Source organism: Periplaneta americana, chromosome 2 (genome assembly GCF_040183065.1).
Source record: "Periplaneta americana isolate PAMFEO1 chromosome 2, P.americana_PAMFEO1_priV1, whole genome shotgun sequence".
NCBI lineage: Eukaryota > Metazoa > Arthropoda > Insecta > Blattodea > Blattidae > Periplaneta > Periplaneta americana.
This window is the reverse complement of record NC_091118.1, coordinates 201,756,888-201,784,277: the sequence shown is the minus strand read 5'-3', so window position 1 is coordinate 201,784,277 and position 27,390 is coordinate 201,756,888. Positions and strand designations below refer to the sequence as shown.

The following is a 27,390-nucleotide window of genomic DNA, read 5'->3' as shown; positions in this document are numbered from 1 at the left end:
ATAATACAAAAGGAAGTGTCATTTCCATGTTCTAATACTTCTATACATTGCATTTAATGGATCGAAATCACCTACATGTAATAATAATAATAATAATAATAATAATAATAATAATAATAATAACAGTAATAATTTTATTTCATTTTTATTTATTTATTTAGAATATTAACGGAAAAACAACAGCGCAAGACCAATTACAGTTTATCACAAGATACAAAACAAAACTAAACAAAACAGAAGAAATTATGGTGAGAATGAATGATAGAAATGGCAGTGAGATGGAATACAATCAATATAATAGTCATCAATAATCTTTGACCGAATGCAACAAAATAAATGGCAGTGTCTGACAATAATAAGTAAGGATATATCATGATAAACTCAAAAAGTATATACTACACATTAAATGGATCCAAGTATGATCCATGCAAATTAGCATATTTTATACATCTGCAGACCGGAGAGAGAGATTTTGTATTTCTATTATAAAAAATGTTATGAAATCTTAAACCTTTAGCAGGAATACGAAGACTGATATTGCTTATGAATGATTCACAGTCAATATCACCCTTAATGACTTTACAAAAAAATAAATAATCAAGATCTTGATGTCTGGTAAATAAACTGCAGCAGTTAAAATATTTACAGTTAATCTCATATTTATAGTCATCGGAATTTGGTAAAAATCTATAAGAACACAAAGAAATAAATTTTCTTTGAATATTCTGCAATTTAGTTGAGTCAGTGGAAGTAATGGAGTTCCATACAACAGATGCATATTCAAGCTTGGATCTAACCAACGTATAGTATAAAATTAATAAACACATCGGAATAGAAAAAGAATAAGTTATAGATCTAATTAGACCAAGCATTCTTAATGAATGGGTGTAAATATATTGCACATGATCATGGAAATATAACTTGGAATCAAGTATGACACCAAGATCTCTGATCCTATTTTTCTTAGTAATTATGATATTACTAAGAGAATAATTAAATTTTAGGGAAGTAGTTTTCCTTGAGAAGGAAATGACAATAATAATAATAATAATAATAATAATAATAATAATAATAATAATAATAATAATAATTCCTTCATAGTTTTCTCCCCAATATAAGTCTTTCACTACAAACCCAGCATTCTCCAATCTTTCCTATTTTTTGCCTTCCTCTTAGTTTCAGCATGTGATCCAAGTATCCTAATATTGTCTATCATCTGATACGAGTATCTTCTTTTGTCTCGAATTTTTCTCGCATTCACCATTCCTTCCAGTGCATTCTTCAGTATGCAGTTTTTTCTCAGCCAGTGACCCAGTCAATTCCTTTCCCTCTTCCTGATCAGTTTTAGCATTATTCTTTCTTCGCCTACTCTATCCAACACAGCTTCATTTCTTATTCTGTCGGTCCATTTCATAATCTCCATTTTCCTCCATATCCAATTGTTTCTCTTCACTTCGTCGTAATGTCAATGATTCTGCCTCATACAATGCCACACTCCACACAAAGCACTTCACTAGCCTCTTCCTTACTTCTTTTTCCAGGATCAGTAGAAGATGCTCCTTTTTCTATTAAAAGCTTCCTTTGCCATTGCTATCCTCCTTTTGACTTCCTAGCACCAGCTCATGTTACTGCTTATAGTACGCCTCAAGTATCTGAACCTGTCCACTTGCTCTAATGCTTCATTTCGAATTCGCCCGTTTACCTACATTATTTTTCTTCCGATAACCATGGTCTTCGTCTTGTTTATATTTATTTTCAGCTCATATTTATCACAGCTCTCATTTAATTCCTGTTGCATATTTCTTAGCATCATCTTCTACCCTTAATAAAAAGATAGATTACGTGAACACTAATGCTATAAAAGTATGTAAGCGTAATCAGTATCCTTAACCCTTAAATTGGCAAGACTTCATTTCTCACACTAGTTTATTAAACCGTGTCGGACCGTAAAGAAAACAACTATCGCAATGACCATATAGTATATGTTGTGCAATAGTATAGTATTGTGAAATTTTAATTTTACTACCAATTTTTTTTTCTATTGTTTTATTAAAATTATGGCATATAGCCTATTAAACCTGTTGCATCCTATAGAATACATTGCCAATTTAAGGGTTAAGATTTTCTCTGGATCCATAGAAATATTTAAGTAAAATATAATATAATATAATAATAATAATAATAATAATAATAATAATAATAATAATAATAATAATAATAATAATAAGTAAATCCCGAAAAGATTAAGTATATGATTATGTCTCGTGACCAGAATATTGTACGAAATGGAACTATAAAAATTGGAGATTTATCCTTCCAAGAGGTGGAAAAATTAAAATATCTTGGAGCAACAGTAACAAATATAAATGACACTCGGGAGGAAATTAAACGCAGAATAAATATGGGAAATGCCTGTTATTATTCGGTTGAGAAGCTTTTGTCATCTAGTCTTCTGTCAAAAAATCTGAAAGTTAGAATTTATAAAACAGTTATATTACCGGTTGTTCTGTATGGTTGTGAAACTTGGACTCTCACTTTGAGAGAGGAACAGAGATTAAGGGTGTTTGAGAATAAGGTTCTTAGGAAAATATTTGGGGCTAAGAGGGATGAAGTTACAGGAGAATGGAGAAAGTTACACAACGCAGAACTGCACGCATTGTATTCTTCACCTGACATAATTAGGAACTTAAAATCCAGACGTTTGAGATGGGCAGGACATGTAGCACGTATGGGCGAATCCAGAAATGCATATAGAGTGTTAGTTGGGAGGCCGGAGAGAAAAAGACCTTTAGGGAGGCCGAGACGTAGATGGGAAGATAATATTAAAATGGACTTGAGGGAGGTGGGATATGATGGACGAGACTGGATTATTCTTGCTCAGGATAGGGACCAATGACGGGCTTTTGTGAGGGCGGCAATGAACCTCCGGGTTCCTTAAAAGCCAGTAAGTAAGTAAGTAGGTAAGTAAGTAATAATAATAATAATAATAATAATAATAATAATAATAATAATAATATTGGGTGACAGCACAGATACGGTGTCAATGTGACAAACAGGAAGAACCCATGATTGCGGACACTTGAAGAACGGCTCAAATGCCGTGATTATGTGAAACGTAGGCGCAATCCGTGGTGTGCATTTCCTTTGTTTTATATTTGTTGGAAGACCCTGTGGTGTCGCTTGTGTTGGGTGCATGTTTATCCACTTGATTCAATTGACCAAGAACATCTGCATTCACACTGATTTGTTACGTGGGAGTCCGTTGGAGTTGTCCTACTTGCTGAAACGGCCCATTAATTTTAGTCAGAGGAGGGGAAATACACGCCTCCAGTTTTTAAAGAGGGAAGTTCTCAGCAGGAAGAAGGAAAGGATGTGAGTGTCGTTCGGAAGTTGTGTACAGGTTTTCCGTTATCGGCTGTGAACTTCACCTTCAACTTCATTTCCGAAATCTTGTTACGTAACACTAGTTGGACACGCAATGAACTGTAAAGGCTGGTTCACAATAAACCGGGAACGAGAACCAGAATGAAAACGAGAAGCAGAGGACGTGAATATGAAAATTTTTGATTCACAATAATCCGAGAACGTGGACGACTATGCATATCGATATGTATGTCAATAACGATATGTAAAGTCGATATTACGCATTCTGATGTTATTTGTGTATAATTGACCAATGGCGTTCTCTCATGAGTACAAGGCAGCCAACATAAACACAGTTTAACCAACTTCGAAACTTCAACTGAAACATTTCATTGCGTAAGGTACTATAAATATGCCCATGCATTTTTACTATCACAACCTATTTTAAGTCTACCATGACGTAAAATAATTAGAGAAGAAACATTTATAATAGAACAAAAATGAACACAACAGTAGTTCTTGAATTGAAGCATGAATATGTAGTGTGTAATACAACCAATACAGTAATAAAATATGATTCACTTACGATCGGTGTTCCAAGATGCAGCTATTGAAAGCCACGTATCCTCCTTCATTTTCTCATCTTTATACGAGGCGCGCCGCTTATCGTAAACGTGAGGATTTTCCTCAACACTCAATATTAGAATCTCATCAAATAAAACTTGCTCCATGATGCACAGCACAGAACAAAATAATGCATAGGTTATGTCACGGTCTTCTTGCTACAAAATATATGACGACAAAATAGCTTTTAGATGGCAATAGAATGAATCTAGTGGGCTGTGATCGGAAACGTGAACGCCAAAGTTGAAATTGGCCAACTCTCCGTTTCCGATCCCGGGCTCCGGCAAGCTTTTCGTTAATTGTGAATGCTCACATTTAAATGTACACATTTGAACAATTTTACCGTTTTCGTTTTCGTTCCGATTCTCGTCTCTAGTTTATTGTGAACCCTATTCGGTGACTTATGTTGGATGAAGCGACTATGGGAGATTCAAAGTGGTTCTTTCAGTAGAGTGACAGACTACGAACTCAAAGAGCCTGGGTTAAAGCCTAGGCTACCGGTTTTTTGAAATGTGTTCTGCGAAACCCTGAGGTTCTTTTTTTTTAGTAGGTTATTTTACGACGCTTTATCAACAGCTTAGGTTATTTAGCGTCTGAACGAGATGAAGGTGATAATGCCGGTGAAATGAGTCCGGGGTCCAACACCGAAAGTTACCCAGCATTTGCTCATATTGAGTTGAGGGAAAACCCCGGAAAAAACCTCAACCAGGTAACTTGCCCCGACCGGGAATCGAACCCGGGCCACCTGGTTTCGCGGCCAGACGCGCTAACCGTTACTCCACAGGTGTGGACTCCTGAGGTTCTAAGTCATAAGTGTTTTTTTTTTAATTTTATTTTATTTAGGATTGCCTCTGACAGGTTCTGGCTGATATGTACATCCATTATTTATCAGTCAGTACCTACATCTCACTTGACGATATGTGTCAGAGGAAGAACAGTTGTTTGTATACATCTGAAGTCTGGTTAATGTAATACGTTACTACTTGTAGTCAGCGATGTAATCAATGGAGGGGAAAAGGAACTAGCCACTCTACTCCATTATCTACGCACTTGGTCAGTAATTGGTTTCTTGTAAATAGTTTCCTTAATCTGTCACAAAATATTTAAATATCCAGTAATTTCATCACTATACAATTTTGTTATTCTAGATTTAATTTGTAATTCAGTAAATATAAAATATTCTTTGTTTTTCTATGATAAAATATCTAGCTTTAATTAGTCAGGTAATCTTTTCGTACTTTGATTTTTATTGTAATTGTAAATTTAATACTAATTGTAATTTTATTTTTCATATTATAGTTGTAATCCCATGGTAGAGGGGCAGAGAAGACCTGACGGCCTTATCTCTACCAGGTTAAATAAATAAATACTACTAATACTAAATACTAATCTCCTGGCCGAGTTGCCTCAAAAGTGGTGGCTTGTTAGTATCACTTATGAGATTCAGATTTGTCTTCGGACAGTTGCCTAAGCAACAACAACAATTTAGACCAGCGGTCATCAGCACAGAGCACCCTAGGGTTAGCGTCTTTTACCCGCGGAGAACACACTGCACTGTGGTGCATTCGCAGCTGCTGGCGGGTATGCGCTCTACCTCTTCCTGCTGCACGACGGGGCACAACATGTTGCTCCGTTTACCCTTTACCCATTTTAGCGAGTGCTGACGACCACTGATTTAGATGATTAGCTCTGGCTGAAATGACGATATGTGTCAGAGGAAGAACAATTGAATGTTTAAAAAAAAAAAAAAAGAACCATAGTCAAAAGAATGCAAATTTGAGATATTAAGCATATGGTAAGAGTGTTGTAGCGTCCATCTACTGTATTAGTGGAAATTTTCAGTGGTTTTCATAAAATTATCGTAATCCAAAAAGTTTTTTTGTGAAAACAGTCATTGTCCAGACAGGACGATGGTAGCATTTACAAATATCCCATTCATATCATCTTGAAACATTTTTCCATACAATTTTAAACTGTAGTAGATTGGCAGTACTGCTTCTTACTTACGCGGCAAAAACCACCTCAGAGAAAAATATTTTGGCACGTGGATTGTTGTATTAGTTAGCTATGGAGTCATCTTTAGGTGCAGAAGTAACCCCATGGAAGAAACGTAAGCAACGGAAGGAGAAAAAAACTTACTTATGGCTTTTAAGGAACCCGGAGGTTCATTGCCGCCCTCACATAAGCCCGCCATCGATCCCTATCCTGTACAAGATTAATCCAGTTCCTACCATCAGGTGAAGAATACAATACGTGCAGTTTTGCGTTGTGTAACTTTCTCCATTCTCCTGAACTTCATCCTTCTTAGTGTTGATTTCACCAGCATGTTATTAATCCACAATTAACTAATTATGATGTGATATCTTAAGTTATGACTTTCTGTCTCTTACTTCTTCCTACTGACGTACCTCTATTCGGTATCGTTAATGTTACTTCATCCCTTCCACTTCTTGCAGAATCTTGACTTCTTATCTTAGTTTAAATTAACTAATTATTGTAATTTAACTTAAATACGGAAGTTAAATCATATTTAATTCGTTTGCATTTCATCAAACTATACGTATTTAAAATAAAGTCTATTAATTTAATTCCAAATTAAGTCATCACGGCCTTCGGAATCATAGTAAAATAGCAATTCCGAAGGCCATGAGCCTTGTTAATATAAGCAGTTACCTTTATACTGAGTTCATTTGTTATATTATGACAATAAAATGACGCCATAAACAAAGCTAACCTCAAAACATATTAAAGGTCATCGAAAACAAAAAAGAAGGATGGGAAAAATTTAGAAGAAAGGTTGGAAATAAGTACAAATAGATACCAATGCAAAAAAAAAGAAACCTCATCCAAATGTCTTCAGCAAAAATAAAGACAAAACGAAATAATATGAAAGTAGGCAAAAGGAAATATCATGTAACAAGCAAAATAGAAAGACTTCATGGATTTGCTCTATTCCAGTTCCTTCAAATGTAATATTAGGCTTACTGTACATAATAAATTCGTTATTCATATTTCTTTTGTTGCCGTATTTTAGGGAACCGAAGATTGATTAAACGTTTCTTCAATAAATGTATCATTTAAATAATATTATGAAGTACTTAACTATCAATTTGAAATTCTAAATCACCTTCTGTATTATTCAAAACATACAATTTTTATGTGAAGGGGATCACTGGCGGGCTTATGTGAGGGCGGCAATGAACCTCCGGGTTCCTTAAAAGCCAGTAAGCAAGTAAGTACAATTCGTATGTTTTTTCTTAGCCTAAACTGCATTTGAAAATTTTTTTCCTCCGTTGTATTAAAATAATCTTCTGTTTCGGAAATTATCCTCGCCCGTCTTGGTAAGAAATCACCCTTTTCAAATATTAAATCCATCATTCTCCACGCCATGATGAAAATCATTGTCGTTAATGCAGGATTAATTATTTAAATGGCCAAATATTGACCAATTAACTTAAATGTAGTTTGTGTTGGTGAAATGCAATGTGCATTTAAGTGTCAATTAAAATGATTTTAAATGACAATTAAAGTTAAATATGTTTGTGAAATCGGCCGTTAGACACAGATATTTTCCTAAGCATCTTATTCTCGAATACCCTTAACTTTTGTTCCTCTCTCGAAGTGAGAGCCCAAGTTTCAGAACCATACAGAACAACCGACAATATAACTGTTTGTTTTTCTATAAATCTTAATTGTCTGTTTATCTTCAGAATAATAGTTAAAAAAAAAAGAACTTTAAAAAATAATTTCAATCGGAACATGACAGAATGTGAATTGTTTTGAAACACATGAAACTTATAATATCTATTTTTATTTAATATCTATATAAATGAAATTATTTTAAAATGGAACCAAATCTACACATCAGGAATCAAAATAACCAGTGCTCTAACATTAAATACCTTACTCTATGCCGATGATCAAGTCATAATTTCCAATTCAGAGGATAATTTACAAAGAGGATTGTATACATTAAATAAAATATTGAAAGATTTTGGGATGGAAATTTCAGCACAAAAATCAAAAGTAATGGCATTTTTAGGACAAGACCCAGTCAGAAGTAAGATAATACACAATAACCAATGCCTCGAACAAGTACAAAATTTCAATTATCTAGGTTGTGAAATATCTTATCAAAATGAAAAAGTTGTGAACAAGAAAATTACCAAATTTACACAAATTCTAGGAATAATAAACAATACATTAAAAGCTAAATTAGTACAAAAATCTACAAGAATAAAAATATATAATACACTAGCATTACCCTCCCTTTTATACGGAAGCGAGATTTGGACATTAAAGAAAAAAGACATGAACAGAATCAAAGCAACGGAAATGAAATTTTTCAGGACAGCAGGATATACTCAAAGACCGAAAAAGGAATGAAGAAATTTTAGAACAATTAGAAGTAGAGTAAGTAGAAGAAAAAATCATCAGATACTAATTCAATTGGCTAGATCATGTAAGAAGAATGGAAAATTCAAGAATCCCAAAAAATTATGATGCAGTATAAACCTAGAGGACATCGTCGACCAGGAAGACCTTTAAGAAGACTGCTAGATGGGGCCGAAACAGGTCTACAGAGGCCTAATTCGTGAAGGATGATAAAACTTATAACAAGAAAATACGTGTCACCAACGTGACACTTTTCTCCTCCCCGTGTGAGATTCGATCAGCGGTCCACTTGCCGAGAGTGGTCTTGAAAGCTGTGATTGCGTTATCACCTCGTTTTCATCTCGGCCGTGTTTTCCCCTTGACCACGTTGCGTCTGTCTCAATATTTTCTTTATCCCAACGGTAAACTAACTCTTGACTCTATCGATTTCCCTTCAGGGTTTTCTCTTTCCGCCAGTCGGCTTCTGAACGTCGTTACCTGGGAGACACGAGTAGCGTGTGGCTGCGAGCGCACGAGGTTCACTTGTTTCAGTTCTGCGCTGCCGGGCCTAGCGCAATGTTCACGGCAACAAGTGTGCTCAGCGTCTTGCTAGTGGCGGCCGTGGTCAGCGTGCCTCAGCGGCACAGCGCGGAGATCAAAGCGGAGGAGGACCGCCTGGCCGCGTACTTGGCCACCGACTACGAGAAACTTGCGTCCGTGGCTTGCAAAAAGTACAGCATCGCCTCTTGGAGCTACCAGACTGATGTCGAGAACGCTACGAAAGTTCACGAACTTGTAAGTAAACTTTGGAAGAGTATCTTATAACCAGGCAAGGTTTTTTCGGTGAAAATTTGTCAAATTTTTCGTGAAAAATAAATGCAATATCACATATTCTGCAGTGCTCGGGAAAAGTGACACAAGTCAGTTTCCACAAACCTTTCTTGATAATTTATTGACAAATTACGGAACATCTGCTCGCTTGGAAAAAAAAATACATAAGTATTTCTCCCATTACAATAATTCATACAGAAAAAAAAATAATATCGACATAAACCAGTGTAAGTTGTCAATAAATTATCAAAAAAGGTTTGTGGAAAATGACTTATGTCACTTTTCCCGAGCACTGCAGATATATGGTTAAAAATGTGACAATACTTTCGTGACTATTTCCTGATTATTTTTATCCTATGATTTATGTCTGCACACTCATAATATTATCTTAATTGGCAACATCTTTATACACGACATTGTATTCGTAACGATCATAACGAAATAAAGCAGTTCATAATAATAATAATAATAATAATAATAATAATAATAATAATAATAATAACAATAATAATAATACCAATAATAATGATAATCAAATTCAAATGACAATCGGGAGGAAATAAAACGCAAAATAATTTTGCGAAATGTCTTTTATTATTCGGTTGAGAAGCTTTTGTCATCCAGTCTGCTCTCAAAAAAATCTGAAAGTTAGAATTTATAAAACAGTTATATTACTGGTTGTTCTTTATGGTTGTGAAATTTGGACTCTTACTTTGAGAGAGTCCATACCTGTGGAGTTACGATTAGCGCGTCTGGCCGCGAAACCAGGTGGCCCAGGTTCGATTCTCGGTTATGGCAAATTATCTGGTTGAAGTTTTTCCGAGGTTTTCCCTCAACCCAATATGAGCAAATTCTGGGTATATATATATATATATATATATATATATATATATATATATATATATACTGGGTAACTTTCGGTGTTGGACCCCGGTCTCATTTCTCCGTCATTATAACTTTCATCTCATTCAGACGCTAAATAACCTAAGATGTTGAAAAACGTCGTAAAATAACCTATTAAAATAAAAATAAAAAAACTTTGAGAGAGGAACAGAGGTTAAGGGTGTTTGAGAATAAGGTTCTTAGGAAAATATTTGGGACTGAGAGGGATGAAGGTACAGGAGAATGGAGAAAGTTGCACAACACAGAACTGCACGCATTGTATTCTTCACCTGACATAATTAGGAACATTAAATCCAGACGTTTGAGATGGGCAGGACATGTAGCACGTATGGGCGAATCCAGAAATGTGTGTAGAGTATTAGTTGGGAGGCCGGAGGGAAAAAGACCTTTGTGAATGCCAAGACATAGATGGGAGGATAATATTAAAATGGATTTGTGGGAGGTGGGATATGATGATAGAGATTGGATTAATCTTGCGTAGGATAGGAACCGACGGCGGGCTTATATGAGGGCGGCAATGAACCTCCGGGTTCCTTAAAAGCCAGAAAGTAAGTAAGCAGCCTAAGTAATAATAATAATAATAATAATAATAATAATAGTAAAAATAAGGTAAGTTATGTTGCGTGACGTCCTACATGAATTCTTCAGATTCCAAACTACCTTCACCCTGAAAATTAGACGGTTTTCTCACTTTTTTCGTTAAAAAAACTTTCAGCGTTGTTATTTTGTTTCTTTTATGGTCTGTCTTACCCCTTTCACAATACAATTCCAGTTTACACACATAGGCCTAGTTTTATGTAAGCAAGTTTTAATCGTGGTTCAGTGTAAGAGAAGGCCTTATGGCCTTAAATCTGCCAAGTTAAATAAAACTGTTATTATTATTATTATTATTATTATTATTATTATTATTAGTAGTAGTAGTGGTAGTAGTAGTAGTAGTAGTAGTAGTAGTAGTTTTAACTTCTTATCCTGCTTATAAGATAGCCTACGTAATTTACATGCTCTTGCTGTTAATATGACGTAAGTGCGAACAAATGAAGACACACCGATATTGATAAAGAAATCTTAGTTTTAGTTAACGGAGATAAATCTATATATATATATATATATATAATTTGAACTGGTAATGGAAATTACGGGAAAACGGCTAAACGGATTTTAATAAGTGGCCCCTCATTTTGAAGCTTGGAACCCGACGTTTTTCGAAAAAATAGTAGTTTTCAGTGAAATGTCGATTTTCCTACATAATTTTCCTATTTTCCAAAATCCATCTGTCGTCAGTTTTGAGAACTAGCTAATTGCATTCAGGAGAAGCGAATCGAGCATCAAGTCGGCCGTGTTGCATTTCAGAATAAAACAAAACACATACTACAGTAAACAATATTACACGAAGGCCATGATCTGCAAGAATCCTGACATATTTAGAGCTCAAATTAAATTGGTTATTAAAAACGTAACTTACTAAAAATAATTTACAGGTTCGATTCTGCGATGTGTAATTTTCTGGGTACAGCTGTATATTGGATATTAAAAACTACAAAACTTGAGGTGGTTTGATGACATTATTACTATTAGAAATGAAATATTATTGTAGTTAATGCCGTGATGTGACTATTTTTCATTAATTACACATATTAATGCTATATTGATGATATGAGAGTGAAACGTTTTGGGGTTATATAAGTAGATGTAGAGAATAACTTAAATTAGATTTTGATTTCTATATTTTACTGAGTGGCGGCTATATAGTATATGTTACTGAAAGCTATAAAACTTACGTAAGATAATAATATTATTAAAAATCAAATATTTTTATAGTTATTATTCAAGTGGGGTTGGGTCTTTTTCATATATTTAATGGCGGTGTGGTGTAGATATTTATATGCGTGGTTCTCTTCAGTATTGGCTCGAGAGAGAGAGTATCTTTCATTATTATGGAAGCAAATAACTTTCCGAATGTCTGGTATTCTTCATTGAAAATAAATCTGAAAAATGTTTATTTGAACGTCTAATGAACTTAGTTTGCAGCATTTGCTGCACAAGCCACTAGTATACGATTATTTATAATATGTAACAACCACTAATGTAGCAAAGGATAACGTCTTCGTTTCGTTTAAGTAAAGCGATAAACTACCTCATCTTTTATTTCTTAAGCTTTTATAAAAGTGCAATATAATAATGTTAGCCTAAATGTACAGATGTCACATTTTTTGTAAGTCGGATAAAAAGAGAGGTTAAGCAGAGAAAGAAAGAATGAGGCTGGCAAATGGTAACATGAACCAGTTCTTCTGGAGTCTCCAAAGACTTGTTACAAAATAAACAAATCGCGTAAGGAAAACAATTACAGAAGATGAAACACAGTTCAGAGCAACATTTAATGTAAATAATACTAATTAATGAATGAACGCCTTGTTCGAATCGTCCTTCTTCGAGCCTGCCTGTTCCAGCTAATGCATGCAATGTGTATACTGCTTGGAAACGCAGGAGTTTACAGCGTTTTTTCCTATTGGCAGATGTTCTCCGCTAGGAGGACAAAGCCACAATTGTAGATTTTTCTGTCGCAGAGCGTAGACAGTGGTGAACCGTAGTGGTCTTGAGCACACCAGTACGATGATTATTAGAGCAATGGTGGAATGTCGGTAGAGGAAACGGGGATCCTGCGGTAATCTACCACCTAATACCGTCTTTGCCCATTACGAATTCCATTTGGGCCCGCTGGGATTCCAATTCGGATTACCACCGTGGAGAATCGAAGATAGTCGTTCGGTTAACAGTGCTTACAAACGTCATGCCGGTAACTTTGATAGAATTCATTTCTGCACAAGTTGTGTTTGCTTACATAGCTTTGGAATTTCTGTATAATACGTATATAAATGATATATAAGCTTAATTATATTTATGTTGTTGTTTTCTAATGCCAGGCGTTTGACAATAAAGTCATTTGACCTCTTGCATTCCAATATTTTTCAAAGATATTATCATGGTCAGCCACTGAAGCACAGATTTTGAGGTGTTCCGTATCCATGTCTTGGTTTGAGTTGCACAATGGGCAGTTAGGGGACTGATATATTCCAATTCTGTGCAGGTGTTTGGCCAAACAGTCATGGCCTGTTGCCAATCTAAATGCAGCTACAGACGATTTTCGTGGTAAATCGGGAATTAACCACTCCAATATTTATATAATTATACATTGTGTCCCAAAAGTCATGATGGGGTTTCAGAGAATTATATTATTTTTTTAATGAATAGAGGTAGAAATGTAGCTAATATTGCTGCCAGGTGAAAATAAATCTCTCAAAGTTTTCCGTCTGTAATTTTGAGGCACTGAAGGAAACAAAAGAGGGTAAAAATCAAACAAATACAATAATTTTCATTGTTACAATTAATTATACAAGATAGATTTCGAAAGAAAATTGCAATGTATTATGTGGCTGACAAAATTTGAATCTGTGACTCATTAAAAATATTCACAACAAACTCATAACTTTTGTTATAACCATCTGGATAAAATGCATGTAACAATTGAAGTTTATAAGGAGTCAGATGAAGACGTTTCTTTAAAGCTCTGAGGGGAAGCAGAAAGTGTACTGAGAGGCTTCCCTCCCTCGCTCTGCTTCCACTTGCACCTAGCTAGCTCACTTACCTCCACCATAAGGTTCCTATGGCGCTCGCATGCATTTCATTTCACGAGATAACGAATGACCTATTCTAGCTACACATGCTTATTCTTATCTCCATCTAACTGACGTAAAATCAAGCATTAAAACGAATATTTTGTTGCAAAATAACATTAATTATGTAATATTCTCTTTCCTTAATAATGTATGAAGATTATAATACAATACCATTTAGAAAAATAGAGCATAATAATAATAATAATAATAATAATAATAATAATAATAATAACGTAATCACCACCGCGGTTACATTTGAATGATTTAGAAGTTTTTTTTTTTGCCTTGGTACCATATTTAGGCGATTTTGTCCTGACAAAGGACGAGAACACGGTGAGATTTCTGTGTCAGAGTCAGCACAACATCTGATTTTAATTTTTATGATAGCTTATAACCAAAGCTCGGAACTCGGGGACTTGTGTCTTTACACGTGGCTAAGCGACCGGACTTCAATGTCAACAAACCCCCGCTTCTAGGACGGAGGCACTGTCAGGTCTGCTATAAAAGTGGTTTTGGCTGGAATAACATGTAAGTTGAAACACGTAATTTTATAGGATATATATAATAAAATAAACATGAGCAATATATCAAATTTGCTATCCTACTCTGTACATTTTATTACAGTGTATGACTACTTACATTCGAAGATTTTCGAACCCATAACTTCTTTACCTGTTAGTTAAACATGATTTGAAACGAGAAAAACTTATTTCCACGACACATGAAGTGACGGCAGCAAACTTAAAATACTGAATATTTTAACTGTCACTGTTTTCCGTTCGATTTTCAGCAATTGCTAGCTAATCTCGTATCTGAGAAAGATAAGTATATCCTGAATTTTTCTCGAAAATAGTTTTCAATTTGTGTCACTACTAGGGCAGGTCCCTCTACGACTTCATCCATGGCTATGACATATTTTCCATCAATTTAAAGGACTGCAATGTCTTTCAATGAATGCCTGTTTCCAGCCTCTGGTTTGTGTGTGGCACAACTTACTAAATATAAATTATTCATTCCAAGAAAATAATGTATCTCCTCCGAATTCCTCCACGTAATTCTGTACCTAAAATTTAAAAAATGTATTTTCATACTTCTATAATACCCATTCGAATAACAAGTATTTTCTAATTTCTTAAATAAAACGTTTAATTGTAATTCTCTGAATGTCATTGGATTCGACATGACGCAATTCGTCGTCCGTCTTCCTGTCATTAGTTGTGGCCACTTTCTTAGTACACACGACTGTCCCTGAGCACTTGCAGCGTTAGCTTTGTGTACGTTGTACAGACGTGGACAAATTATTATCAAAATTGACGATTTTTATGATAATTCTGTTTACAAAATTTGACTTTTCAATTTAGACTACAGTTGACAATTTTCATATTTCCATCATTATAGTAGACAGAAATATGCAAAAATGTAACTGTAGTTTAAATTGAAGAGCCACATTTTGTAAAAATACATAATAAAAAATCTTTAATTTTGCTAAAAATTTATAAATATGCAAAAATGTCAACTTCAGTCAAAATTGAAGAGTCAAATTTTGTCAAAATATAAAATAAAAATCTTCAGTTTTGCTAATAATTTGTAAATATCCAAAATGTGAACTGTAGTCCAAATTGAAGAGTTGAATTTGGTAAAAATATACAATAAAAATCTTCAGTTTTGCTAATAATTTGTAAATATGCAAAAATATCAAATGTAGTCCAAATTGAAGAGTCAAATTTTCTAAAAATATACAATACAAATCTTCAATTTTGCTAATAATTTGGAAATACGCAAAAATGTCAACTGTAGTCAGAATTGAAGAATCATATTTTGTAAAAGCATATAATAAAAATCTTCAGCTTTGCTAATAATTTGTCCACGTCTGTACCTGTTACCCATGCTCATGGCACACAAGTCCCCAAGTTCCGAGCTCTGCTTATAACCAAAGCTCGGAACTTGGGGACTTGTGTCTTTACACGTAGTTAAGCGACCGGACTCCAATATCAACAAACTCCCGCTTCCAGCACGGAGTTACTGTCAGGTCTGATGGAACAACATATTGATAGTATTACGGTAGGTTGAAACACGTAATTTCATAGCATATATTATATAATAAAAACAAAACATGAGAAATATATCAACTTTACTGTTCTCCTCTGTACATTTTATTACAGTGTATTCGAAGATTTCCGAACCCATAACTTCTTCATAATATGATATAAAACGAGAAAAATTTATTTCCACATCATATGAAGTGACGAGAGCAAACTTAAAACACTGAATGTTTTCACTGTCACTGTTTTCTGGTCGATTTTCAGCACTTGCTAGCTGATCTCGTATCTGACAAAAATAAGTAGGCCTATATCCTCAATTTTTCTCGAAAATAATTTTCAATTTGTGTGTCACTATTAGGGCAGGCTCCTCTACGACTTGATCCATGGCTATGAACAGATTTTCCACTAATTTAAGGGACTGCAATGTCTTTCAATGAATGCCTCTAATTTATGTGTGCCACAACTTACAAAATATAGACTCTCCATTCGAAAACAAATAAAGTATCTCCTCCGAATTCCTCGACGAATTCTGTACCTAAAGTTTAAAAAAATGTATTTTTAAACTTCTATAATACCCATTCGAATAACACGTATTTTCTAATTCTTCAAACATACCGTTTTCCTGTAATTCTCTGAATGTCATTGGCTTCGAAATGACACAGTTTCCCCATCCGTCTTCCTGTTATTCGATGTGACCACTTTCTTAGTACACACGACTGTCCCTGAGCACTTGCAGCGTGAGCTTTGTGTACATCGTACCTTTACCTTACACATGCACACGACACACAAGTCCCCAAGTTCCGAGCTTTGCTTATAACGTCACATTCACCACTGACAAACATTCATACCTGAGGCACGATTTGAACCCAAGACCTTGACCTTCAACCAACGCCAAGTCTGCTCTTAACTGTGACGTATAGTAGTACACAACGCACGGCTTCTAAATACCTCTAGAGAACATAATGAATTGAAACTCTGTTGGGACCACCTGCTTCAGGGGTCAAAGCAGGGACATACAACAGGAAGTGTAGGAGTAACGGACCGTCTTTGACTCCGCTATGTAAATTGCGAGAAATGTTCATTTAAAATCCAGATTCTTGCTGCATGATCAAGCGCTGACAATTTGACGTACAGAGTTGCGAGCTTTCCAGTCTAGCTGTCACTGGCTTGTCCCCAAGTTTCCACGTAAAGACGATTACCAACACTTTCTAAGAAGGCGAAACTGCTTTTGAAAGTTAGCGATGACTTTTTTGGGAGCCTCAAAACGTCACGCAAACTTTTGTTGTCCTCGGGACCATTTCCTCTTTTGAATTTGTTGGAATTGCATAGAGATATAATTCATAAGCCGAGGATATCCACTTCTTGTAATTGGAGTGTATTTTCTTCATTTTAACTCCGTCTTCTAGAGGTAGTCCGTAAGGCTACATCCATCATAGCAAAAGAAGAGGCTAGTTGCAACAAATATCAGATCAGAATTGTTGTTATCATAGTTTGTAATTTTCATAAAGTGTTCAATGGGGTTACAAGAAGGATGTACTTTTAACTACGAGATACACCCTCGTTCAAATCTTTATCCTGGCTGCAGCTTAATAACCGTATAACACTTCATTCGCTCTCTCTTCTGTTTCGAGTTCTCCACACTTCTACTCCAAATTATCTTCGTCCCCGGTTTAACTACTTATCCTCCAATCACAATCTATAAACACCAGGTCACAGGAGAGCCAAATCCTAGCAATTCCTGCCCACAGAACATCCCACTATTCATCCTCTTTTACTGTCTCAGTCCTCCGTGAATGGAATTCTCTACCTCAGAAGATAAGGGGCTGCTAGACAATAATCACTTTCAAGAAAAGGCTAAACGATTTCTTACGGGCGCAGTCAAATTGAAGTTATAATTGTGATTGAGCTTAATAATTTAATTTAATTTAGGTATGACTATCATTACTATTACTGTTATTATTATTATTATTATTATTATTATTATTACATAATTATTTTATTGGTGTTGTGAAGATGAAAAGAATTGTCATTGTATTATATTAATTATGTATTATATTGTATTGTATTGCAGTATTGTATTGCTTTGAATTGTAATGTATTAATTATGTTATATTCATAGCAATGTAGTAATTTTCTGTCATACTGGTTGAGTGGAAGAGAAGGACGAATGGCCTTAACTCTGCCAGTTAAAATAAACCATTATTATTATTATTATTATTATTATTATTATTATTATTATTATTATTATTATTATTATAATTATTATTATTATTAAAAAATTGAAAACTAAAATTCTAATATACAGGGCTTTCGAAAACTAACGATTAAAATTGAATGCGATGATTTTGGACAAAAGTTCAGTTATACTGATGAAATCAATAAAACAAGATGTTCTTAACAGAAAATGAGAGAATAGAAATTCTAATGGTGATGATAATAGGATTTGGTGACAAGTCATTCACAAGAAGAGTATGCACACTTTTTAACGAAACTCATCCAAATCGGTCACTATTTCACAGTCGATTGTGAATAAAAGAGAAGCGAAATTTAGAGAACATGGACATGTCAGACATAAAAAATCATTTTCTGTTAAGAATATCGTCGTTGTTCCGGCAATATGTCCTATGTGACATACTTATCGATTTTCAGATTTTTGCTCAATTAAATAACTTAAATAGTGATAGAGCAAATAATAAAATCTCCTACATGTAATTATATTTCTTTCTTTCGAAAATGTAAGAATTCACAATCTCTTATGCACTACTGCCATAGAGGAATAAATCGACCCTCACAAGTATTAACATTGTAACTCACTTTCTTCCATTTTTCAGGAGAAGCAAATGAAGTTTTAAAATGATCATGTAAATCAGTGTATACATGTAGCAACAATAAGATTTTACATACGATTGGAAATGTTTAGAGCTATAATGATAGTACGGGAAGAAAAAGAAACAATTTAAGACCATATTAACTAGCATAACTCAAAACCATAAAAAAAATTGAGTTACAATGTTAGTATTTGGGAGGGTCGAAATGTGTTTTTTCTTCCTATTGAAAAATTTCATATTTTGCACATAGGAGTTATTGCAGGAACAACGACGATATCTTGTTTTATTTAGATTTCATCAATAAAACTGCTTCGTTAACACAGAGACTAGTAAAATGTAACAGCAACAACAATATATATATATATATATATATATAAACTGATCAGGAAAAGGAAAAGGAATTGGTTGCGTCACTGACTGAGAAGAAACTGCCTACTGAAGGCTGCACTGAAAGGAATTGAAGAGTCCACTGCAAGAATGATGGATGTCACTTTCTTGTCGAAAATGAACCGAGACTGTCAATGCATAGCTTAAGACATATAGAATGTACATAGAGAGTTATATGGCATTAACACTGATAATCATTGCCCAGTAATGATCGGAAAATCACAGTTAAGCTTTGAGCGCTAAGCATTTCAAACTTTCAATTGCTTCTCCTGCAAAATGTATTCCAAATGACATCCATCATTCTTGCAGGGGACTCTTCAATTGTGATGATAGATGACATTAAGATATATTAATCATATGCGGAGACTAAGAGGAAGGCAGAAAATAGGAAAGACTAGAGAATGCTGGATTTGCAGTGAGAGACCTGCCCTTGGGCAGAACACTGAATGAATGAATGAATGAATGAATGAATGAATGAATGAATGAATGAATGAATGAATGAATGAATGAATGAATGAATGAATGAATGAATGAATGAATGAATGAATGAATGAATGAATGAAGCACATGTTGCAAAGTACCCCTGTTACATATTACAGTCCCTTTCTCGCGGACCACATTTTGTACACCACTGTTGTATAGCAATAAAAACCAACTGCATAGCACAAAGACTTCCAGCGCCTCTATACACACTCCCAGATGCTGCTGGCAGTGCTATACAAAGACGAGCGTTTTATAGTATCATAATGGTTGACAATTTAAAGATAAGTATTGTCACCTCATTCATAGCTCCGTCTGTAAGTTGCGAAATGTAATTTGGATTGTTCTATGACAACCAAGTACAGTAACTGACCTCCAACATGGGCAGACGGACCCTAAAGAAGAGAGAACTGGGCAACAGATCATGTCTTATTGCTTGACTGATACAAAAATATAAACAGTCGTTTTTGAAAGGGCCCTTTCATTACCTTGTTGGATTTTTACCGAGGTTTTCCCAAACCGTAAGGCAAACGTCAGGTAATCTATGGCGAATCCTCGGCCTTACCTCCTCTCACCAAGAAATTGTATAACTCATCTAGATAGGGTGAAATTACAGATTTCAGAAATGAAAGTGAATTTCATTCAAAACATTCAATGGAGTTATGTTTGCATTACTAAGTGTGGCTCCCGGTGACTCTTAGAGGGAAAGAGTTTTCAGGTTGTGAGAAAAAATCCGACAATTCAGGCGTACATTAAACACACCAATACTGGAATTACTGCTGATCCAGAAAATCAAGATGACATCACAAGGAGAAGCATGCTTCAAGAAGAAATTTGCATAAAAGTTGCTCCTAGAAGCAAAACATGCCACAAATCATTTTTTTTTTCGCAGAAGTGACAGATAACGTGCGATTATAAATAGAATGTTTTACATGTGATTTTTCCAGAGGTCAGGAATTACTGACTGCCCACTTGAAGGTTGTTGTTAGAATTAGAATTGAAATTGACTAAAAAAACTCTTTAGGCTTTCTGAACCATATTCCAATAGAATTAGTGATCATTCTTCAATCAAAACACCTGGGTTACATACGTTCTAAAACCTTAAGTAGTGACATAAGTATAGTTTCAGCAGCTCTTGGTGATATTTTCTGCTCCAGATTTATGATCGCTGTGATTTATGATTTATGGTAGCTATAAACTCATCCGACCACTCCAAATTTTATATGTTCCTTATACTGGAATTTGGAAATAAAATCACTTTTGAATGCCATCTTCCTCGTTGCATTATATTTATGGTCTAGGATAAATACTCGTGTAAAAAAAACTACTGCTTTTGCTAAACGTTTTTTTCCATTTCTGCTCGTCTTACATTATATTTCTGGCCTAGGGTAAATACTCATATAAAAAAGACTACTGTTTTCGTAAAACTTTTTTCAATTTCTGCTCGTCTTGCATTATATTTCTAGTCTAGGGTAAATACTCATATAAAAAAGACTACTGTTTTCGTATTTTTTTTTTTTTTTCAATTTCTGCTCGTCTTACATTATATTTCTGGCCTAGGGTAAATACTCGTGTAAAAAAGACTACTGTTTTGGTAAAACTTTTTTCAATTTCTGCTCGTCTTGCATTTTACGAGTATTTCTGGTCTAGAGTAAATACTCGTGTAAAAGAGACTACTTTTTCGTAAAACGTTTTTCATTTTCTGTTCGTCTTGCATTGTATTTTTGATCTAGGGTAAATACTCATATAAAAGGACTACTGTTTTCGTAAAACGTTTTCCAATTTCTGTTCGTCTTGCATTTACGAGTATTTCTGGTCTAGGGTAAATACTCGTGTAAAAGAGACTACTTTTTCGTGAAACTTTTTCATTTTCTGTTGGTCTTGCATTGTATTTTTAATCTAGGGTAAATACTCATACAAAAGGACTACTGTTTTCGTAATTTTTTTTTTTTTTCATTTTCTGCTCGTCTTGCATTGTATTTTTGGTCTAGGGTAAATACTCATATAAAAGGACTACTGTTTTCGTAAAACTTTTTTCAACTTCTGCTCGTCTTGCATTATATTCCTGGTCTAGGGTAAATAGTCGTGTAGAAAAAACTACTGTTTTCGTAATTTTTTTTTTCAATTTCTGCTTGTCTTGCATTGCATTTTTGGTCTAGGGTAAATACTCATATAAAAAGACTACTGTTTTCGTAAAACTTTTTTCAGTTCTGCTCGTCTTGCATTATATTTCTGGCCTAGGGTAAATACTCATATAAAAAGACTACTGTTTTCGTAAAACTTTTTTCAGTTCTGCTCGTCTTGCATTATATTTCTGGCCTAGGGTAAATACTCATATAAAAAGACTACTGTTTTCGTAAAACTTTTTTCAGTTCTGCTCGTCTTGCATTATATTTCTGGCCTAGGGTAAATACTCATATAAAAGGACTACTGTTTTCGTAAAACTTTTTTCAGTTCTGCTCGTCTTGCATTATATTTCTGGCCTAGGGTAAATACTCATATAAAAAGACTACTGTTTTCGTAAAACTTTTTTCAGTTCTGCTCGTCTTGCATTATATTTCTGGCCTAGGGTAAATACTCATATAAAAAGACTACTGTTTTCGTAAAACTTTTTTCAGTTCTGCTCGTCTTGCATTATATTTCTGGCCTAGGGTAAATACTCATGTAAAAAGACTACTGTTTTCGTAAAACTTTTTTCATTTCTGCTCGTCTTGCATTATATTTCTAGTCTAGGGTAAATACTCATATAAAAGGACTAGTGTTTTCGTAAAACTTTTTTCAGTTCTGCTCGTCTTGCATTATATTTCTAGTCTAGGGTAAATACTCATATAAAAGGACTACTGTTTTCGTAAAACGGTTTCCAATTTCTGTTCGTCTTGCATTTACGAGTATTTCTGGTCTAGGGTAAATACTCGTGTAAAAGAAACTACTTTTCCGTGAAACTTTTTCATTTTCTGTTGGTCTTGCATTGGTATTTTTGATCTAGGGTAAATACTCATACAAAAGGACTACTGTTTTCGTAATTTTTTTTTAAATTTTCTGCTCGTCTCGCATTGTATTTTTGGTCTAGGGTAAATACTCATATAAAAAGACTACTGTTTTCGTAAAACTTTTTTCAATTTCTGCTCGTCTTGCATTATATTCCTGGTCTAGGGTAAATAGTCGTGTAGAAAAAACTACTGTTTTCGTAATTTTTTTTTCATTTTCTGCTCGTCTTGCATTGTATTTTTGGTCTAGGGTAAATACTCATATAAAAAGACTACTGTTTTCGTAAACATTTTTTCAATTTCTCCTCGTCTTGCAATATATTTCTGGTCTACGGTAAATACTCGTGTAAAAAAGAGTACTTTTTCGTAAAACTTTTTTCAATTTCTGCTCGTCTTGCATTATATTCCTGGTCTAGGGTAAATAGTCGTGTAGAAAAAAACTACTGTTTTCGTATTTTTTTCATTTCTGCTACTCTTGCATTGTATTTTTAGTATAGGGTAAATACTCGTGTAAAAAGACTACTGATTTCGTAAAACTTTTTTCATTTCTGCTACTCTTGCATTGTAATTTTGGTCTAGGGTAAATACTCATATATAAAAAAGACTACTGTTTTCGTAAAACTTTTTTTTCAATTTCTGCTCGTCTTGCATTGTATTTCTGGTCTAGGGTAAATACTCGTATAAAAAAGACTACTGTTTTCGTAATTTGTTTTTTTTTTTCAATTTCTGCTCATCTTGCATTGCGTTTTTGATCTAGGGTAAGTACTCATATAAAAAACTACTATTTTCGTCATTTTTTTTTTAAATTTCTGCTCGTCTTGCATTGTATTTCTAGTCCAGGAAAGTTGCTGTTACTGCAACTGCTGTTATTGCCTCTTAGTATTGTCATCACAACCAATTTTGGACTTTTGGTGACATTGTCTTTTTCGAATTATGGCTCCAAAAATTAATGCCTTTCTAGGCTTCTTTTTTATTCTCGGAACGGTCAAAGGTCTTTCTGCACTGCTTCTATTGTCCTTATTGACAACCTTGGGAAAGAGGGATGAGGCGAATAAACTTCTACAGCTGGATTTTTATCCACGGAGACAACCCAGACATAGACCAGGCAGTTCACAAGAAGTGATCAGATTGAAAAATCAATCCCGGATGCAAATCGAATCTCATCCTAGGAGTCCCAATATCGTTCATCGGTCCACAGTGACAAACGTTAAAAACAGAAAGATTATGAAATTTATCTGTCTGAATTCTTCATCGATCATCGCTATGATTTTAGATATAATAATGGCATAATGAACAATGGAATGTAGCCAGCAGTACAGTTTTATTGGGCAGCGAACATAGCATAAGCCAAGGCCAGATAGAATCTAATCAGAGGTCTGCATCGGACGTTTTCGCTCGAGCGCCAAGTAGTTCATAGCATAATCCGATAGGTAGCGCACATGCATGACGGGTAAAATTGTCACGAGCGATAAATCCTCGAACGATATAAGCTGAGCGTTAGACATTCGTTCTTGTTACAGTGCTGAACTGTGTAGTAACATCATAGATGCTTATCATTTCAAAACTTTGCAGTGTTTAACTAACCTCTCCATAGTACGAATACAACTACAAAACTTGCTTTAAAATGTAATATAAATGTTGTAGGTGAATGTTTTTTTTTTTTTTTCCCCACACAGGAGTGATTTTGTTTTTGCCACATCTGATAGATGTTATTGGATGTAAAGGTAATTATTATAAACGGAGAACACAATTACGATAATGCAAGAACTGTATCAAGTTTTCTAGTAGTAGTAATAATAATGATAATAATAATAGTAATAATAATAATAATAATAATAATAATAATAATAATAATAATAATAATAATAATCTCTAATAATTAGTGTATCAATCTTTGCGTCTGTAACAGTTGTGCAGCATGATTATTCGTTTTATTATATTTTCTGTGAAGTTATCTCTGTACTAATATTGTTATTAATTACTGCTATATCAATAATATTTTGTAAAACGTTTCTACATTGTCGCAGTATATAGGCGGAACACTATGTATGGACCTATCATATTATATATGTGGTAAATCAGATACTGAATAATTATTAATTAGCAATAATAACTGTATATCGAAGTTTTTCATATTATTTTATTTATAAGTGGGCGGCCGGGTAGCTCAGTTGGTAGAGCAGCTGGCTACGGACCGAAAGGTCCGGGGTTCGATCCCAGGTGATGACAGGATTTTTTCTCGTTGCCAAACTTTCAGAACGGCCCCGAGGTTCACTCAGCCGCCTATAAAATTGAGTACCGGGTCTTTCCCGGGGGTAAAAGGCGGTCAGAGCGTGGTGCCGACCACACCACCTCATTCTAGTGCCGAAGTCATGGAAAGCATGGGGCTCTACCTCCATGCCCCCCAAGTGCCTTCATGGCATGTTACGGGGATACCTTTACCTTTACCTTTTTATTTATAACTTCATGTTCCTGTTTTGGACGTTCCATTGACTGTTCCATTAAACGTTTGTCATAAATGCAGAAAATAAAGCCTTATTTTCACCGTGTGAGCAAAACATATGTGTATCTTATCTGTCGCCTTCCATACAAGATAAGACATGTCGGTGAGATGACCTTGTACTGAGCTTCTATTTATTACGAGCGTATCACGACCGATAGTATCTCACTCGAGGGTGCGACACTCGACCGAGTTCAAGCGAGCGATTTAACTCCAATGCAGCAGTCTGAAATCTATGTTCTAGTTGGTTGTGACGAGGTGTGTATAACCCCTTGAAGTAAATGACGAACTCCACATTAAATGGTGATTTAAACAGAGAGAAGTTGTACGAATAGGAAATATTATTTTGGGAAATTTTCTGTTAGAAGTCACTGGTAAGAAGCCATCAACTGACAGACAGTTCAGACGTAATTAATGGCACAGAGATCTTAAAATCCTCTTTTTTGCTTCCAGTGAACGGAAAGTAATCTTATTAAGAAGGTGTCGAACAGGGAATAAAGCTGTTCTCCACGGTCTACATGTACGATCCTTTCGTGAAGATACGCACACGGTCTACTAAACTCTGTATTAATCTCAGCTGACAATGTAAATGCTGAAGCTGTAGCTCTTTTGTTCCGCTTTTCTTCCTGATGAATGAGTAGAATTGTGAAGTGAACCAAGCTGTGTCTCTTACGATTGTGATGTAAAAGTGAGTGATATTGGTGATCATTGAAGAGGGAGGGTTTGAAATCCACACCAGCGTCCCATATGTATGTTGTTAGCTTCTGTTTTTAGAAAGAGTTTGTTGATTCTGTTTTAAGAATATAGGTTATAATTCAAGTCAGTGATTAGTAGGTGTAGCCTATACTTAAAAATGTAGAATAAGTTAATAAATGACAAACGAAAAACAAATTTCTTGAAAATGAGGGAAATTACAGAATGAATAGAAACTAGTTATTGTTTAGCTAATGAAGAACTAATTCAGTGCATGACAAATTAAGGAATAAATGAAAATCGAAGGCATGAATGAAAAACGAAGAAGTGAATGAAAAACGAAGAAGTGAATGAAAAATGAAGAAGTGAATGAAAAACGAAGGAATGAATGGAAAACATAGGAGTGAATAGAAAACGAAGAAGTGAATGCAAAACGAAGGCGTGAATGAAAAAAGCGAAGAAGTGAATGGAAAACGAAGGAGTGAATGGAAAGCGAAGACGTGGATGGAAAATTAAGGAATGAATAGGGAACGAAGGGGCGAATTAAAAATGAAGGGGCCAATGAAAAACGAAGGGGCGAATAAAACCTAAGGGGTGAATACAAAATGAAGGAGTGGATGGAAAACGAAGGAGTGGATGAAAAATGAAGGAGTGAATGAAAAACCAAGGTTCGAATGAATAACGAAGGGGCAGAGATGAATGAAAAACGATGAAGCGAATGAAAGACCGAGGGGCGAATGCAAAACGAAGGAGCGAATGAAAAACGAAAGAGCGAATGAGAAACGAAGCGGCGAATCAAAAAGAATGTGTGAATGAAAAACAAAGGGGCGAATGAAAAACGAAGTGGCGAATGAAAAACGTAGAGGCGAATGAAAAACGAAGGAGCGAATGAAAAACTAAAGAGCGAATGAAAACGGAGGGACGAATGAAAAACGAAAGAGCGAATGAAAAACGAAGGAGTGAATGAAAAACGGAGGGACGAATGAAAAACGAAAGAGCGAATGAAAAACGGAGGGACGAATGAAAAACGAAAGAGCGAATGAAAAACGAAAGAGCGAATGTAAAACGAAGGAGCGAATGAAGAACGAAATGGCGAATGAAAAACGGAGGGACGAATGAAAAACGAAAGAGCGAATGAGAAATGAAGGAACGAATGTAAAACGAAGGGACGAATGAAAAACGAAGTGGCGAAGGAAAAACGAAGGAGTGGATGGAAAACAAAAGGGCGAATGTAAAACGAAGGAGCGAATGAAAAACGGAGGGACGAATGAAAAACGAAAGAGCGAATGAAAAACGAAGGAGCGAATGTAAAACGAAGGGACGAATGAAAAACGAAGGGGCGAAGCAAAAATGAAGGATTGGATGAAAAACAAAAGGGCGAATGTAAAACGAAGGGGCAAATGAAAAACGAGAGGACAAATTAAAAACGAAAGGGCGAATGAAAAATTAAAGAGCGAGTGAAAAGCGAAGAACTGAATGAAAAACTGAGGAGAATCCTTCCGTCTTCAGATATCTCGTATTTTTTTGTTCGCATGGGCCTAGTTTGGTTGGTGGTGATGACGAACTCTTTGACGATGACGGCAAAGGATTGGAACACGGTGGAGTCCTTAAATGCAGAAGTCGTTAACGTACGTCATCGTTTTATGTAATCTCCGCAAATTACTGGACTCCATTAATAAGAAGTTGCTGCATAGAAAGTCCGCG

At 35.0% G+C, this 27,390-nt stretch overlaps 1 protein-coding gene across 3 annotated transcripts in view; it reads left to right on the top strand.

Moving 5' to 3' along the window:
* The window catches only part of LOC138695047 (angiotensin-converting enzyme-like), a 107,718-nt gene that overhangs the window by 10,299 nt on the left and 70,029 nt on the right, over nt 1-27,390 (top strand). The window contains exon 1 of one of the 3 annotated variants that reach the window (XM_069819379.1): nt 8,911-9,156. The exons of the other annotated variants lie outside the window; for them this stretch is intronic. Within the exon in view, the coding sequence (XP_069675480.1) occupies nt 8,938-9,156 (219 nt within the window). The 5' untranslated portion in view covers nt 8,911-8,937. Of the gene's footprint in view, nt 1-8,910; nt 9,157-27,390 lie in introns of those variants that run through there. 3 annotated transcript variants of the gene reach the window in all.